The sequence below is a fragment of the Neovison vison genome, chromosome 3 (genome assembly GCF_020171115.1).
Source record: "Neovison vison isolate M4711 chromosome 3, ASM_NN_V1, whole genome shotgun sequence".
Taxonomy (NCBI): domain Eukaryota; kingdom Metazoa; phylum Chordata; class Mammalia; order Carnivora; family Mustelidae; genus Neogale; species Neogale vison.
The window spans coordinates 66,312,599-66,329,823 of NC_058093.1; the positions used below are offsets into that span (position 1 = coordinate 66,312,599).

At 36.5% G+C, this 17,225-nt stretch overlaps 1 protein-coding gene across 2 annotated transcripts in view; it reads right to left on the bottom strand.

Annotated features, from left to right (window-relative positions):
- FASTKD1 (FAST kinase domains 1) overlaps positions 1-17,225 on the bottom strand; it is a 50,013-nt gene that overhangs the window by 1,915 nt on the left and 30,873 nt on the right. For both annotated transcript variants that reach the window (XM_044242288.1, XM_044242287.1), the window contains exons 8-13: positions 12,313-12,799; positions 10,802-10,916; positions 7,865-7,993; positions 6,737-6,868; positions 6,212-6,325; positions 461-599 (exon numbers count right to left, since the gene is read on the bottom strand). In XM_044242288.1, the coding sequence (XP_044098223.1) occupies positions 461-599; positions 6,212-6,325; positions 6,737-6,868; positions 7,865-7,993; positions 10,802-10,916; positions 12,313-12,799 (1,116 nt within the window). The remainder of the gene's footprint in view (positions 1-460; positions 600-6,211; positions 6,326-6,736; positions 6,869-7,864; positions 7,994-10,801; positions 10,917-12,312; positions 12,800-17,225) is intronic.

Genomic DNA, 17,225 nt, shown 5'->3' on the forward strand with positions numbered 1-17,225 from the left:
CAAATTACAGTGAAAATCTCCATGCTTTCATTCATTTGTTTCCTTGTCCAATATATATTTATTATGCAACTACCATACGGAAGGCACTGTGAGGATCCAAACCTAAAGAGACAGCTTACAGTTTAACAATATGTGATACATCTTAAGTCACTGCAGTACAGTGTAGGAAGAGGTTAAGTGCTACTGGGTAAGTGGAGAGGTAGCAGAGCTCCAAAGAAAATACTATTTGCTTCCAGTGAGGATAACAAGAAGCTCAGCACTTTAGAGACACGGCCAGGAACTGGAAAGCAAAGGACAGACATAAAGGGTGAAGGTAAAGAAAAGCAAAGGCACAGAGGCAGAATGCAGGAGATAAATGAGGAGCAGATTCTCCTGCAATCTATCCTTGATAACCAAGTTCATTAAATTATGCCAAACTTAACGTTTAACTAACAAAATCTGAAACTAAGAAGTAAGTTACCTTTCAGCTCCTGGTGGCAATCTTGATCCAGTTATTTGGGTATTTGATTCCCAGTGCTTTTCTGGCAGACTCCCCAAAGTTATACTGTGGCTTCCAAATGGAAGAGCTTTTTTTCTTTTATCCAAGATACACTCAAAATCTGTAAGTACAATAATCAACAGTATGAATTAAGTAAATTCTTACAGGTAAAAGTTTAAGATACATTTTAAATTTGTATACATATAGCACTATACATGTATATACACACACATATGGCAGAATGATGTACACCTCCCTAATTATTCAACTTGTTTTATAAGATGTGATCCAGTGGCACCTCTCTTTGAAAATCAATCAATAGGAGTGCCTAGGTGGCTCAGTGGGTTAAGCCGCTGCCTTCGGCTCAGGTCATGATCTCAGGGGCCTGGGATCGAGTCCCGCATCGGGCTCTCTGCTCAGCAGGGAGCCTGCTTCCCTCTCTCTCTCTGCCTGCCTCTCCATCTACTTGTGATTTCTCTCTGTCAAATAAATACATAAAATCTTTAAAAAAAAATGAAAATCAATCAATAAAAATCAACCAGCAAGTATTACTAAACTATATTTAGCATGGAGTTATATTTGGTGCTGGTATAGGCCAAGTCACATTAAGAGTTTTATTTTAATCCTCTTAAATCTCTTGGTAGCATTTGGAAGAAGCTAAACCTAGTCATCTGAAAACTAGTAAGGGCAAAGATTCAAACAAAGATTCCTGTATGAACTATACATAAGAGTAACTAAATAGTTGATATGGGAAAAAGGTCTCTTTAGACAAATTCCAGCTAATCCAGAAGAAATGGTAGCTGTTGAATATCACTACTTTACCACCCCTAATGAGTAATCAATTTAGACAATAATTAGACTGATAAAATCTGTACATGAAAAACTCATAGAACTTTCTAATGGATGAGATGATGAATCTTTAATAGAACAAAAGACAACCAACACGATGTGTCTTCTGATAGGATGCAATAAGAAGTACATACCACCTATGAAATTGTCTGGGCAAAACAAACAGACAAAAAACCCCAACCTGAATTTAACCTGAATCTATTCAAGGCACTAGATCTAGGAAGTGACTTACAGGAAAACAAGGGATGCAGGAGCAGGTTAAGAGATACAACAGAGGTATAACTGAGAAGTCTAGAATGTGAAAAAAAAATTTTTTTTTCAATAAATAAATAGGAAGGGGAAAAGAGAAAGGGAGAAGTTACAAAGGCCTATCAACCAAATATGATGTCTGGATCCCAATTTTAACAAATAAACAGTAAAATGAAACATATAAAAGACAACTGAGACATTCGAACACTGACAAGCTACGTGACATTAAGAACTTATTATGAGGGATGCCTGGGTGGCTCAGTTGGTTAAGCGGCTGCCTTCGGCTCAGGTCATGATCCCAGTGTCCTGGGATCGAGTCCCACATCGGGCTCCTTGCTTGGCGGGGAGCCTGCTTCTCCCTCTGCCTCTGCCTGCCACTCTGTCTGCCTGTGCTTGCTCTCGCTTCTCTCTCTATGACAAATAAATAAATAAAAAGTCTTTAAAAAAAAAAATACTGAAATGCCTTTAAAAAAAAAAAAGAACTTATTATGAATGGTGGTAGGGGTGACAATGATGGTACTGAAGTCATTTATCTTTTTAGATACACATTTTAAGATGGTATGTGTGATTTGCTTGAAAAGGATCAGGTGGGACTGTGGTGAGTGAGTGCTGAATGGGGGCTCATCATACTGTTCTATTTTCTGTGTATGTTTGAGATTTTTCTGCAATAAACACAATTGTAAAAGTATTTAAACCAAGAGAAAAAGAAAGGACAAATGAAAAAAGAAACAACAGATGAAAAGAAAAAAGTAGGTTTGATTATCTGCTTTTTATATAGAAGGGAAACTGGGGCACTGAAGCAGCTTCCAGCTAATTATCAAACAAGAAATATAGTTCTCTCACTGAGAGAATGAATTTTGGAGCTAGAATGCCTAGGTCAAATACTGGCTCTGCCATTTGCCAGATATAACCTTGGGCAAACAATAATGTCTCAGCCTCAATTTTCTTATCTATGAAATAGAATAATTTATGTACCTGGTAGGGGCATAATAAATTTATTATGTATAAAACACCTTAAACATAATAAAAATATGTAGGTATATCATTTGCTATTGCTGTTATTATATGAAATTGCAGCACTGTTTAACAGATGCATGTCCCAACAAAAAACCCTAAGGATTAAATAAACCATGACTTACTCAATTCAACAAAATATGTATGCAGTCACTAAAAATAATGTATATATTTGGGCACAGAAAAATATTTGCAATATATAAACATAGCTACAAACATTATAGAATAAGCCATTTTTGGTTTTAAAGAAGTCAGTTACAAAAAAAGACAGCAAAAGTAAACAATGGTTGTATCATGGTAATTTCTCTTTTTTTTGTTATCTGTGCTTTCTGGTTTTTCTGTGAGTAGGTATCCTGTGATTTTTTTTTTTTAAGCAAGTGCTGTTTTTTTAAACCTTAAGCACTGCTTCTAATCCATAGTTATTAATCATACTATTACATTGTCTTAAATATGCTATATCCTTATATATAAATATTACCAATTAAATATTTTAATGATTTTATATAGATTTCAAATTAAAATAAGCCTCTTGACAACAGGAGGTACAAATATGAATTGGAAAAACAATAGTCTTGGGATAGAATAATCCTGGTTTCACTACTAATTACGTTATGCACGACTTGTAAGGCGTGATTTTTTTCTTTTCTGTATTTTCCAAATGTTTTATATAGATATGACTATTTATGGTTTGAAAGAAACATTAACAAAAGCAAATCAAAAAGAATAAAATGAAGTAACAGGAATAAAGAGCTGCTACAGTGCCTGTCACAAAGTCAATGCTCAATAATTTTAAATTACAAGATGGAATTACAGACCATTTTCATATTCATATTGTAGTGCATTTCCTTCTGAGTATTATTTTTACAGGAGTATATTTTAAAATACAGATATAGTTTAAGTAGTACAAATTAACAGTACACAGATGGTCCCCAACCTATGATTTTTCAACTTTACAATGGTACAAAAGTGATATGCATTCAATATAGAAACCATACTTCAGATTTTGAATTTGGATCTCTTTGGTGCTCTGCAGCAATAGTGAGGAGAAACAGAACGATTTTGTTTTTCATTTTCAGTAAAGTTTTTGATAAACTACATGAGATATTCAACACCTTATTGTAAAACAAGTTTTGTGGTAGATGATTTTGCCCAACTATAGGCTAATGTGAGTGTTCTGGGCACATTTAAGTAGGCTAGTCTAAGCTACGAAGTTCAGCATGTTAGGTGCATTAAAGGCATTTTTTTCTTTTTCCTTTTTTTAGAGAGGTTGTGTGTGCAAGAGACGGTGCAAGTGGAGGATGGAGGAGAGCAGAGAGAAGGGGTGAGTAAGGATCTCAAGCAGACTCCACACCCAGCACAGAGCCCCAGGAGGGGCTCGATCTCACAACACTGAGAACATGACCTGAGACAAAATCAAGAGTCGGACATTTAACTGACTGAATCACCCAGGTGCCCATAAATGCATTTTGACTTAAAATATTTTCAACTTACAACCCCATGATAAGCCAAGGAAGATCTCTATTCTTAGCTGGGTACATGGCCACCCAGAATGAAAACATTTCCTAAACTCATTCATAGCCAAGTGTGACCATAGGGTATAATTTAAAAATGGTATGTGCAACTTCAAGGAACTGAGCTCAGAGGCACACCCTTCCTTTTCCTTCCCTCCCTCCACCTTCTGCTTAGATTGTTGATATGTTGGCTAAAGCAGAAGGAGCCATTTTGGACCATAAAATGGAAGCTACATGTTGAGGTTGTAGTTTAGAATAAAATAGATGGATCTTGGGACGCCTGGGTGGCTCAGTTGGTTAAGTGTCTGTCTTTTGCTCAGGTCATGATCCCACAGTCCTGGGATCCAGCCCCACATCAGGCTCCCTCCTCAGTAGGGAGCCCGCTTCTCTGTCTCCCTCTGCCTGCCCCTCTCTGGGCTTGTGTGCATTCTTTAAATAAAATCTTTAAAAAATAAAATAAAATAGAAGGATCTTGATCTTTTAAGATTTGTAGAGCTGGCATCCCAGCCCTGGATACCCTATGCACGTGGAAGAAGGAAATAAACTGGGTTAAGTTCCTGTTACTTGTGGATTTTTGTCACTCATAGGCAAATGTAAGCCTAACAAAAAACCAAACAACTGAGAAAATGTGTTTTGTAGTGCAAGATGAGAGTACAAATGATGAATTTGGTTCAGTCTTCTGAACACTCAGTCTGATCATCCAGATTCTGCCCAAACATTTCTTCTTCACAAGGCACCCCATTATTTCAGATTTTGACAAAACTTTCATAAAATTCTTTTACTGACTTAAAATATTTTTTAAAGTATTTATATTTAAAATATAATAATACATAAAATATTTTTAAAGTATTTTTATCCTCAAAATAGATATCTTTTTCTTCTTTCACATAACAATCCTTCAAATATTGTTATGCTCGCCACAACTTTTCCTGGTTTCAGATTAAACATTTCAGTTTAAACATTCAGATTAAACATTATATTATATTTGTAGTTTTTTAGTAAAACTTATTGAGCACTCACTATGTTCCAAGGGCAGTGCTAAATATTTTTCATACAATAAATCAGCTAACCCTGTTAAGAGGGCGTTATTATCCCCATTTACAGATGAAGAAACTAATAAGGTTCCAAGATTGAAGAACTTGCTAAGGAATTTAAATCTGTGCAGTCCCCGTCCTCTCTAGTTCTAAGACAGGATTTCTAGACTCTTTCCAGGTCCCATTTGTCACTGTCTCTCACAAAATGCAACACTCAAAAAAGAATACAGTACTAAGACATGTCTGAAGAATATTCTTATTATTAATAATATAGTTTAAAATAGTATTTGATTTTTGACAATCATTTATAGAATTAGTTAATATCAGGCGAATAATTCTTTTTTTTTTTTTAAGTTTTACTTATTTATTTGACATCTGACAGAGAGAGATCACAAGTAGATAGAGAGGCAGGCAGAGAGAGACAAGGAAGCAGGCCTCCCTGCTGAGCAGAGAGCCTGATGTGGGGCTCAATCCCAGGACCCTGGGATTATGACCTGAGCCGAAGGCAGAGGCTTTAACCCACTGAGCCACCCAGGCACCCCAATCAGGCTTATAGTTCTATATAACAACCTATATGTATGCAAGATGTTTTCTAAATCTAAATTTACAAAGTTTATGTTAATTCTCTTAAAATTTCATCTTTAAGTCCACCACTTGAATTTAGCTATTTTTTAAAAAAATCTTATGTTGCCATCCAATTTATCAGCTAGTCTACTAACTTTATGTCCTCCCTGACAAATCAAAATGCCCTCTACAACTAGATAACTGAGAAAGTCAACGAGTTTAGAGTTGGGCACAAGTCTGCAGAAATCTTCATCCAGGTAGATAATACAACCTGAAGATCTAGAAATGTTCAGTGAATCTGAATCTGGGTTTTATTTAGAATTGGGAAAGGCTGGTTTTTAAAAAAAATTATTTTTTTAAAACAAAATGCTGATGGTTATCAAAGCTGGCCATGGGAATCACTGTACCCTTCTTTCTATCTTAGTCTGTTTGGAGATTTCCATTTGATGAGGTGATTGTACTTTAATTAGTTTAGTCTTCTGAGAGTACCTGATAACCTACCACACACTCACCTATTCTGTGGTAATAAGGTGTAAGAACTGAGGCTTTTACACAATTGGTTCCTCCCAGCACTTCTGCTAACATTTTATAAATCTGCTGCTGTGCTCCACTCAAGCTGCCAATATCTTTAAGAAAATAAAAATAATTAGTGCACTTAAAATAAGTTAATCAGTTTCACATGAAAATCAACCGAATTGTACTAACCAAAAAATCAAGATTAATATTTTCAACAAGAGCTTAGATATAATACCATATGCAATGACATTTAATTCAGAACGATACAATTTCTGTGTTCTCTACTAGAGAGGTTTAGTGTCCTAAATATTAAGAAAGTCTTATAACATAAATCTCACCTATAAAATGGTTCTATCAAACAGGTCATGGCACTCTTGTTAACTCTGGTGTCATGGTTGGGCTTAACAAAATGCTGCTACTTATGAATTCACCTTGGAATTACACTTGATCTTAGCCAAAAGGCCGAGAAGCGATTCACCTTGGAATTAAAATTTGCTGTTTGACCCAAAGATAACTCAAACCTTTATTATACTGCTGTTGACAGAAGCGGTCATGAAACCATGGAATCTGATACTCAGGGCACTCCAAGCAGACTGCTCTATTTAATTCCATAAGCCGTAACTGGACCCTCCTATTTAGAGATGAACATAAAACTGAAATCAAAAACAAAATATTAATGGATTTTGACAGGTGGGACGTAACAAAGGCAATCCATTTTTTCACATTCATTTATCCTCATTATTTGTTAGTATTTTTTCCCTCATATTATAAAATCATTTCACTTGCACACACATGCTTTACATTTTTTAAATTATTCAGTGGCATGATTAGGACCAACTCCTATGTCGTTTTCACTAATCATGAATATGACAACTACATTTTGAAAAATACTACCAAAGAATTTTCATTGACCTAATATTCCACATTTAGGTGTCTATCCTAAATAAACAAAGATGAGGTCAATGATTTATGTATAATTAGCATTATTTATAATGAAGAATTGGAAATGACCTACATGATAATAAATGTTATTACATACCTATCATAGCAGATTATATAGACACTAAAACAATCATGACATCAGAAAATATTCAATGGCACACAAAATTGTTCAAAATATAGTTCAATGACAAGAGGCAACATAGAAAAATGAATATACTAATAATCCAAACTTTGTTTTAAAATACATATAGATATATAAACATATATATAAGAATAGGAGGAAGACAGAAAGAAAGATATACTCTAAAATATTATTAAAGCTGGTAGTTTCACTTGGTAGTAAAATTATGAGTTAGCTTTTATTTCCTATTTTATACTTTTCTGTTTTCCAAATTTTCTCCAGAAAGTAGGAAATACTTTCATTAAAAAATACATATTTACATTTAAATGCTTTAGTGTAGATAGAGATGAAATTTGAATATAAAGTATAGGTAATAGTTTACTAAATTGTAGATACTGCCTTCAGCTCCGGTCAGATGCCAGGGTCCTGGGATGGAGCCCCACATCAGGCTCCCTGCTCAGCGGGGAGCCTTCTCCTTCTCCCTCTCCCTCTGCCCCTCCCTCTGCTTGTGCTTTCTCTTTCTCTCTAAAATGAATAAATAAAATCCTTATAAAAAATAAAAATCAAAAAAAATGTAGATACACACATTCAAGTTGAGAATCCATTTTGGCTAAGAATTTGATGTTAAAAATTGCCTTCAGCAAATCTTCTGGAAAATACCCAAGAATGGCCAAAGAATAACCAAGAAACACTAACATGAGAGGATTCAACCCATCTGAAACAAAATTAAGATAAAAAAATTATAATGTACAGCCATCTCACATATACATAAGCACACACTTTATTCAGGTCAACCCAGGTTTTAAAAAACTGATACAAACACAGCCTTGACAAAGCTAATCTATACAGTTAACAGTCAGAATAGTGGTGAAGTGCTTACCTTTGCAGGGGAGCAGAGTAGGAAAGGGGGACAGGAGAGAAGACACTGTGGTAATGCTCTGTTTCTTAACCTGGGTACTAATTCCTTGGGCGATTCAATTTGTGTAAATTCATACTATATGCTAAGGATATGTAAATATTCCTATACTATTATTTGACTTCCATAAAAAGTTTTAAAAATTGGCTTTGTAAAGAGAAAGAATTCAAAACAAAAAGGTCAGTAGTATATGTGGTTAAGTGGTCCAAGTCTCTATGTATTGATGATAACAATATCACAGGTGCTCAGAATGTGTTAGGTATCATTCTAAGCACTTTACATATATTAACGTATTGAAATCTCATTTCAATATACAGTAGAAACAATTATTATCTCCCCTTTGTAAATATATGCAGAGAGGCACAGAGAAGTTAAATGATTTGCCTACAGTCACATGGTTAGCAAGTGGACAGTGAGGTTTAACCCTGAGAGCCCAGCTCCGGAGCCTGGACTATTATTCTGTATTGCTGTTAGGAATCTCAAATATCCAGGCTGAGTGTAGACGCATACGAAGCTCAGGTTTCCAAGAGCACCTCCTCCCTTATCTGTCACCCAACAGCAAAGGCACTTTGAGGTTATTCACCCAAGAGACATTTCTGATGAGAAGGAAAGGGTTCCTACTGGCAGCAATATTCTTAGAAAGGACAAAAAAGACATTACATCTTTGCTTTCAGATTTTTGCTGAGTTTATTTCATAAATCAAGATCAAATCACAAATGAGGTTAATAGTGACCTGTCAGTAAAAACGTTAGATTGGCAGTGGACCTATCCACAGAGACCTGGCAGGTCAGAAAGAACTAGCATGATATATTCAGAGCACTAAACGAGAAAAACATGCAGCCAAGAATATTATATCCAGCTAGGCTATCATTGAAAATAGAAGGAGAGATAAAAAGCTTCCAGGACAAACAAAAACTGAAAGAATTTGCAAACACCAAACCAGCTCTACAGGAAATACTGAAAGCGGTCCTCTAAGCAAAGAGACACCTTAAAAGTAGTAGATCAGAAAGTAACAGAGACAATATACAGTAACAGTCACCTTACAGGCAATACAATGGCACTAAATTCATGTCTCTCAGTAGTTACCCTGAATGTTAATGGGCTAAATGCCCCAATCAAAAGACACAGGGTATCAGAATGGATAAAAAAACAAAACCCATCAATATGCTGCCTACAAGAAATTCATTTTAGACCCAAAGACACTTCCAAATTTAAAGTGAGGGGGTGGGAAACAATGTACCATGCTAATGGACATCAGAAGAAAGCTGGGGTGGCAATCCTTATATCAGAGAAAGGAAAACCCTCCTACACTCTTGGTGGGAATGCCCCAAAGACACTAAAGATACTAAAGGCACCCCAAACTATTTATTTTATTTTATTTTTTTAAAAGGATGTGCTTTCACTTCCTTCCGGCTATTGGCACAAGACTGAACAACCAGGAAAGCACAATAAGCTTCAGTTTAAAGTCTGCTCTTTCTACATAATTGTGTTACTTAAAAAGAGGTATATATGGGGGCGCCTGGGTGGCTCAGTGGGTTAAGGCCTCTGCCTTCGGCTCGGGTCATGATCCCAGGGTCCTGGGATCGAGTCCCGCATCGGGCTGTCTGCTCAGCGGGAAGCCTGCTTCCTCCTCTCTCTCTGCCTATTTGTGATCTCTGTCAAATAAATAAATAAAATCTTAAAAAAAAAAAAAAGAGGTATATATGAACGCCAAACAGGCCTACGCCCATTCATGACTAAATATAAACCTATCACAGCAACCCATTTTACTTGTCTATTCACAAAGTAGTATCAGACATGGCTGTCATATCACAGTGCCAGTCAATGGCAGGGGAAAGGAATAAAAAAACAATATCTAGATTATAAGAGACTAAAGAGGTATCAACCTAATGCAATGAGTGGATGTTGGGCCCAAAATAACCACCCTAAGAGGTATTTTGAGACTAATAAGGGAGATTTAAACATGGACTGTATATTAGATATTAGGGACTATTAATTTTCTTAGGTGTCATAGTAATGTTGTAGTGATAGAAGAAGTCATGATTCTTAGGAGACGTATGCCTGAGCAATTAGGGGTGAAAGGTCATGATGCCTACAACTTACTGCGAAATGGTTCCAAAAAAATAAGAGAGCAAGAGAAACAAACAGTAAAGCAAATAATGATAAAATGTTAACAATTACTAAGTCTGCCCAGTGAGAATATAGGCACTCTTTGATTTTTTCCATTTCTTCTTTAAGCTTTATATTTTTCATAATAAAAATGGATAAATTGGGACGCCTGGGTGGCTCAGTCAGTTAAGCTGCTGCCTTCGGCTCAGGTCATGATCCCAGGGCCCTGGGATTGAGTCCGGCATCGGGCTCCTTGCTCAGCAGGGAGCCTGCTTCTCTCTCTGCTTCTGCCTGCCACTCTGTCTGCTTGTGTGTGTTCTCTCTCTCTCTGACAAATAAATAAATAAGATCTTAAAAAAAAATGGATAACAAACTTTTTTTTAGGTCTAGAACTCACGGCTATTATGGTTACCCCCTAAATAAGAAGTATTTCTTACCACAGTGGCAATAGTATCCTCCAACATACTTACTCAATATATTACCAAACAATATACCTACTTAAGTAAGAATTCAGGTATTGAATGCAAATCCTGAAAAATTCATCATTTTGAGGTGGATCATAGTTCATGATGCTAAATGGAAGAATAATACCAAGGATCACAAAAGGGTGGATCTGTATAAACACAACAAAAAGTTATAGTTTAAACTTCAGTAAAATGAAACAACAATTTAACCTAATTATTATTCTGGGTAGAAATCTTTTTCTAACTTGCCTAGAATAAAAGGATAAATGCATCACTACTTACTACTTTTTCCAATTGTTATAATCTACTTAGTATCACCAGTAGTTTCTAGTACCTCTAAGTTATCAGTGCAGAAAAAATTAATCAGATAATCTGCAAATTAATTTTGTTAGGTGTAAAATCCTGTTGCAGAATTCATTAGACATTAAAATGAACAGGAAATAGAATTCTGTGGTTATCAGTCCATTTTATAGACTCATCATATAATATAATTAAGGAAGTTAGTTTATAATCATTTTTCTTTCATTCATTCATTTTTAAAATATCATTATTCCCTCACTCAACGAAAACTTATTGACTGCCAGGTACTATGCTAAACAAATAAGACAGATTTTTATTTTATTTTGGGAGAAATACTGTCTCCTAAGTAAAAGCCTTATCCTGATATAGATTTTTTAAGTGAGCTGCTTCTCACATAATCCAAAAGGCAACAATTTACGAATAAGTTCCAGAAATAAATTTGTAAGAAGACACACTGACAATTTAAGAATACGGAAGTCAGTGCACACCCTACATTTCCCTCATTCTTTTTTTTTTTTTTTTAAGATTTTATTTATTTATTTGACAGAAATCACAAGTAGGCAGAGAGGCAGGCAGAGAGTGGGGAAACAGGCTCCCTGCTGGGCAGAGAATCTGATTCAGGGCTGGATCCCAGGATCCTGGGATCATGACCTAAGCTGAAGACAGAGGCTTTAACCCACTGAGCCATCCAGGCGCCCCTTCCCTCATTCTTCACACTTATCTCACACTTCATTTTCTCATACTTCATTTTCTTAAAACAATTAGTATTGTTTTAAGCATTTCTTTCTAGACAATGAGTTTTGATTACAGTCTTTAAAATATAGTAGTGAACCAAAAGATGACTGCTATACTCCCCAGATCTACACTGCCGGAGGAAAAAACTTGAGAGGAGAAACAAACTGCTGAACCAGATACTAGAACTTAACTTTTAAAATTCAAATTCCAGGAGTGCCTGGGTAGCTCAGTCAGTTAAGTATCTGCCCTCAGCTCAGGTCATGCATGATCTCAGAGTCCTGGGATCCAGCCCAGTGTTGGGCTCCCTGCTCAGCAGGGAGTCTGCTGGTCCCTCTCCCTCTGCCCTTACCCCACCCACCACTGCTCCAGTTTGCATGCGCTCTCTCTCTAATAAAAAGGTCTTAAAAAAAAAAAAAAAGCTAATAAAATTCCAATTCTAATTAAGTTCTCAAAGTACTTATAAACATTTATGCTTTTAGAAGTTGACAACTATTTAAAACTCATTATCACCTTTTCAATCTGCTGAACGACCACTGAGGCAATCCTATCAAGTAGCGAAGTACTAAGGTAGTTAGTTCTAGAAATAAAAGTTGCAATCTCTGCAACATTTTTGTAATTAATTTCATCCATCAAGCGCTGTAAAGTAGCAACTGTTTCTTCAAGAAGTGACTCGGCAAACCAGTCTCCTTTTAAAGATTTAAGTTCTTCCCATAATAGATTCAAATTGTTGAATTTTTGTAATCTCTGAAGACCATAGTGATCTAGTTTTTGAAGCAGTTTCAGTTGTTTCCCAGTGGTATTATCCAGATATTTGCGATCATAATGAATCCATCTTAAAACAGATGTAGCTAAACCATTCAGGTCATTTAGGTCACAATGCGGTAAAACAGCTTCAATTCGAGACATTCCCACTTCATCTAGGTGAGGAGATGGAAGAATGGAAAGAGTATAGACCAGGACGGAAATCTCACTAGGTATAAAACTAATTTTCAAATAACTATAAAGGAAGGAGAAGAAAATGAAAAGAACAAAATTAATAAATTGGCAATAAAAAATGAAAATTATTTAAAGTCCAAGTACATTATTATTATTATTAACAACAGGTGTGATAGGTTTAAAATACAAGTTAATTTAAGAAGGGTTAGATAAATGTAATGACAGGTCCACAAAGGACTACCACGAGAAGTCTTAAGATTTTCTAAGGCACATCTCAAATCTTTTACTCAAAAATGAAACCATAGACCCCAGCATACCGAAGATCAGGGTCAAAACAATGTTTCTAGTGCTGTTGCTAGAGACAAATTTGGGGCTAAATGTTTGATATGATCTGTTAGGAGCTGGTATGACTTGCCATACACTGATCACTCAGTAACACGGATTCCCTTCTCATGCCTCTTTTCCCAAATTCCCATGGTAACAGTCCCACCCCCAAAGTAAGAGAACAGCCACCAGGGCAGCAGTTGTTAAATTACAAATTTTAAACTGGAGACTTTAAAGACTCTTTTGGGGGGCGCCTGGGTGGCTCAGTGGGTTAAAGTCTCTGACTTTGGCTCAGGTTGTAATCTCAGGGTCCTGGGATCGAGCCCCGCATTGGGCTCTCTGCTCAGTGGTGAACCAACCAGCTTCCTCCTCTCTCCCTCTCTGCCTGCCTCTCTGCCAACTTGTGATCTCTGTCTGTCAAATAAATAAATAAAATCCTTAAAAAAAAAAAAAGACTCTTTTGACTTAGAAGTACTAGAAGAAAAGATCATGTAAATTAAAGTTGAGTTACTTTTTAAAATATTAGTGTATTAAAAAAATCATAGCAGCAATGCTAGCAAGGGTCCATCAACACAGGCATTCCCCTTCACTTATTAAACTGAAAAGTAATTATGTTATTTGACATGGTCAATCCCTGTCTAGGAAACTAGCCTAAGAAAGTAATCTAAAGGGTGTCTGGGTAGCTCAGTTGGTTAAGCGCCTGCCTTTGTCATGATCCCAGGGTCCTGGGACAGAGTCCCACATCGGGTTCCCTGCTCTGTCTGCCTTTGCCATTCTCTCTCATGAATAAATAAGTAAAATCTTTTCCTAAAAAAAAGAGATTTCCTAAAAATCTCTTCCTAAAAAGAGAAAAGAATCTAAAATATGAGCAAATGGCAACTACACTTCAATTAAAAAAATTTTTTAATACACAGAATTACAAATAGATAAAATGCTAGCAAAGATTTGTGTTATGTATCATATTTTTACATGGCTAAAATTTGAAAATTGAATGTTCAATGAGAGAACACTTAAATAAATTATGGTACAGTCATATGATGGGTAATTTCCAGTCATTAAAAAGATACACAAATAGTTCTAAATGATGTGAGAAAATGCTAAGTGGGTAAGGTTAAGTGGGGGGAAAAAAGTACAAAACTGTATTCTCAACTAGGAGGGAAAAAAATTTTACACACATGTTAAATACATATCACAAGTAAATAAACCAAATTGTTGTCAGTGGACGAATGAGTTTAGGAATGATCTTTGTTTTCCTTTTTATACTTTTTTCTATTTCCCCAAATTTTCAAAATGATTTTTTGAAATATAATTTTATTTTTTCAGTGTTCCTAGATTCATTGTTTATGCACCATACCCAGTGCTGCATGAGATACGTGTCCTACTTAAGGCCCACCACCAGGCTCACTCTTTCCACCCCCCCCACCCTCCACAACCCTCAGTTTGTTTCTCAGAGTCCACAGTCTCTCATGCTTTGTCTCCCCCTCCGATTTACCCCAACTCACTTTTCCTTTCCTTCTCTTAATGTCCTCCATATTATTCCCTATGCTCCTTAAGTGAAACCATATGATAATGAACTTTCTCTGCTTGACTTACTTCACTCAGCATAATCTCTTCCAGACCGATCCAAGTTGATACAAAAGTTGGGTATTCATCCTGATAGCTGCGTAATACTCCTGTGTGTGTGTGTGTGTGTGTGTGTGTGTGTGTGTGTGTGTGGCGTGTGTGTACACCATATCTGCTTTATCCATTTGTCTGTTGAAGGGCATCTTGGCTCTTTCCACAGTTTGGCGATTGTGGCCACTACTGCTATGAACATTGGGGTACGGGTGGCCCTTCTTTTCACTATATCTGTATCTTTGGGGTAAATATCCAGTAGTGCAATTGCAGAATCATAGGGTAGCTCTATTTTTAATTTTTTGAGTAATCTCCACACTGTTTTCCAAAGTGGCTGCACCAACTTGCATTCCCACCAACAATGTAAGAGTGTTCCCCTTTCTCCACATCCTCTCCAACACTTGTTGTTTCCTGTCCTGTTAATTTTGGCCATTGTAACTGGGATAAGGTGGTATCTCAATGTGGTTTTGATTTGAATTCCCTTGATGGCTAATGATGATTAACATTTCTTCAAGTGTCTATTAGCTATTTGTATGTCTTCTTTGGAGAATTGTCTGTTCATGTCTTCTGCCCATTTTTTTGACGTGATTATCTGTTTTTTGAGTGTCGAGTTTGAGGAGTTCTTTATAGATCTTGGATATCAGCCCTTTGTCTGTAGTGTCATTTGCAAATATCTTCTCCCATTCCATGGGTTGCCTCTTTGTTCTGTTGACTGTTTCCTCTGCCATGCAGAAGCTTTTTATCTTGAGGGAGTCTTAAAAGTTCATTTTCGCTTTTGTTTCCTTTGCCTTTGGAGACATGTCTTGAAAAAAGTTGCTGTGGCTAATGTTGAAGAAGTTACTGCCTATGTTCTCCTCTAGGATTTTGATAGATTCCTGCCTCAGGTTGAGGTCTTTTATCCATTTCAAGTTTATCTTTGTGTATGGTGTAAAAAGAATGGTTGAGTTTCATTCTTCCATACATAGCTGTCCAATTTTCCCAGCACCATTTATTGAAGAGACCATCCTTTTTCCACTGTATATTTTTTCCTGCTTTGTTGAAGATTATTGACCACAGAGTTGAGAGTCCATATCTTGGACTCTCTACTCTGTTCCACTGGTCTGTGTGTCTACTTTTGTGTCAATACCATGCTGTCTTGGTCATCACAACCTTTGTAGTAAAGCTTAAAATCAGCCGATGTGATGCCCCCAGCTTTGTTTTTCTATTTTTCAACATTTCCTTAGCGATTCGGGGTCTTTTCTGGTTCCATACAAATTTTAGGATTGTTTGTTTCAGCACTCTGAGAAATGCCAGTGGAATTTTGATCGGGATGACATTGAAAGTATAGATTGCTCTGGGCAGTATAGACATTTTAACAATGTTTATTCTTCCAGTTCATGAGCATGGAATGCTCTTCCATGTTTTTGTGTCTTCTTCAATTTCTTTCATGAGTGTTCTGTAGATCCTCGAGTACAGATCTTTTAGCTTTTTGGTTAGGTTTATTCCCAGGTATCTTATGGTTCTTGGTGTTATGATAAATGAAATCGATTCTCTAATTTCCCTTTCTATATTTTCATTGTTAGTGTATAAGAAAGCAATTGATTTCTTTTTTTTATTTTATTTTTTTTTAAAGATTTTAAAAGAGAGAGATCACAAGTAGGCAGAGAGGCAGGCAGAGAGAGAAAGGAGGAAGCAGGCTCCCTGATGAGCAGAGAGCCCAATGCGGGACTCGATCCCAGGACCCCGAGATCACAACCCGAGCCGAAGGCAGCGGCTTAACCCACTGAGCCACCCAGGCGCCCCGAAAGCAATTGATTTCTGCATATTGATTTTGTATCCTGCCACATTACTGAATTGCTGTATGAGTTCTAGTAGTTTGGGGGTGGAGTCTTTTGGACTTTCCATATAAAGTATCATGTCATCTGCGAAGAGAGAGAGTTAGACTTCTTTTTTGCCAGTTTGAATACCTTTTATTTTTTTTGTTGTTGTTGTCTGATTGCTGTTACTAGGACTTTTAGTACTATGTTGAACAACAGTGGCAAAAGTGGGCATCCTTGTGGTGTTCCTGATCTCAACGGGAAGGCTGTCAGTTTTTCCCCATTGAAAATGATATTCACTGTGGGTTTTTCATAGATAGATTTTATGAAGTTGAGAAACGTTCCCTCTATCCCTATACTTTGAAGAGCTTTAATCAGGAATGAATGCTGTATTTGGTCAAACACTTTTTCTGCATCAATTGAGAGGACCATATGGTTCTTGTCTCTTCTATTATTGATTTGTTCTATCACATTGATTGATTGGCAAATGTTAAACCACCCTTGAATCCCAGGGATAAATCCCACCTGGTCATAATGGATTATCTTTTTAATGTACTGTTGGATCCCATTAGCTAGGATCCTGTTGAGAATCTTGGCATCCATATTCATCAGGGATATTGGTCTGAAATTCTTTTTGTTTTTTTAAGATTTTATTTATTTATTGGACAGACAGAGATCACAAGTAGGCAGAGAGTCAGGCAGAAAGAGAGGAGGAAGCAGGCTCCTGGCTAAGCAGGGAGCCCGATGCGGGAC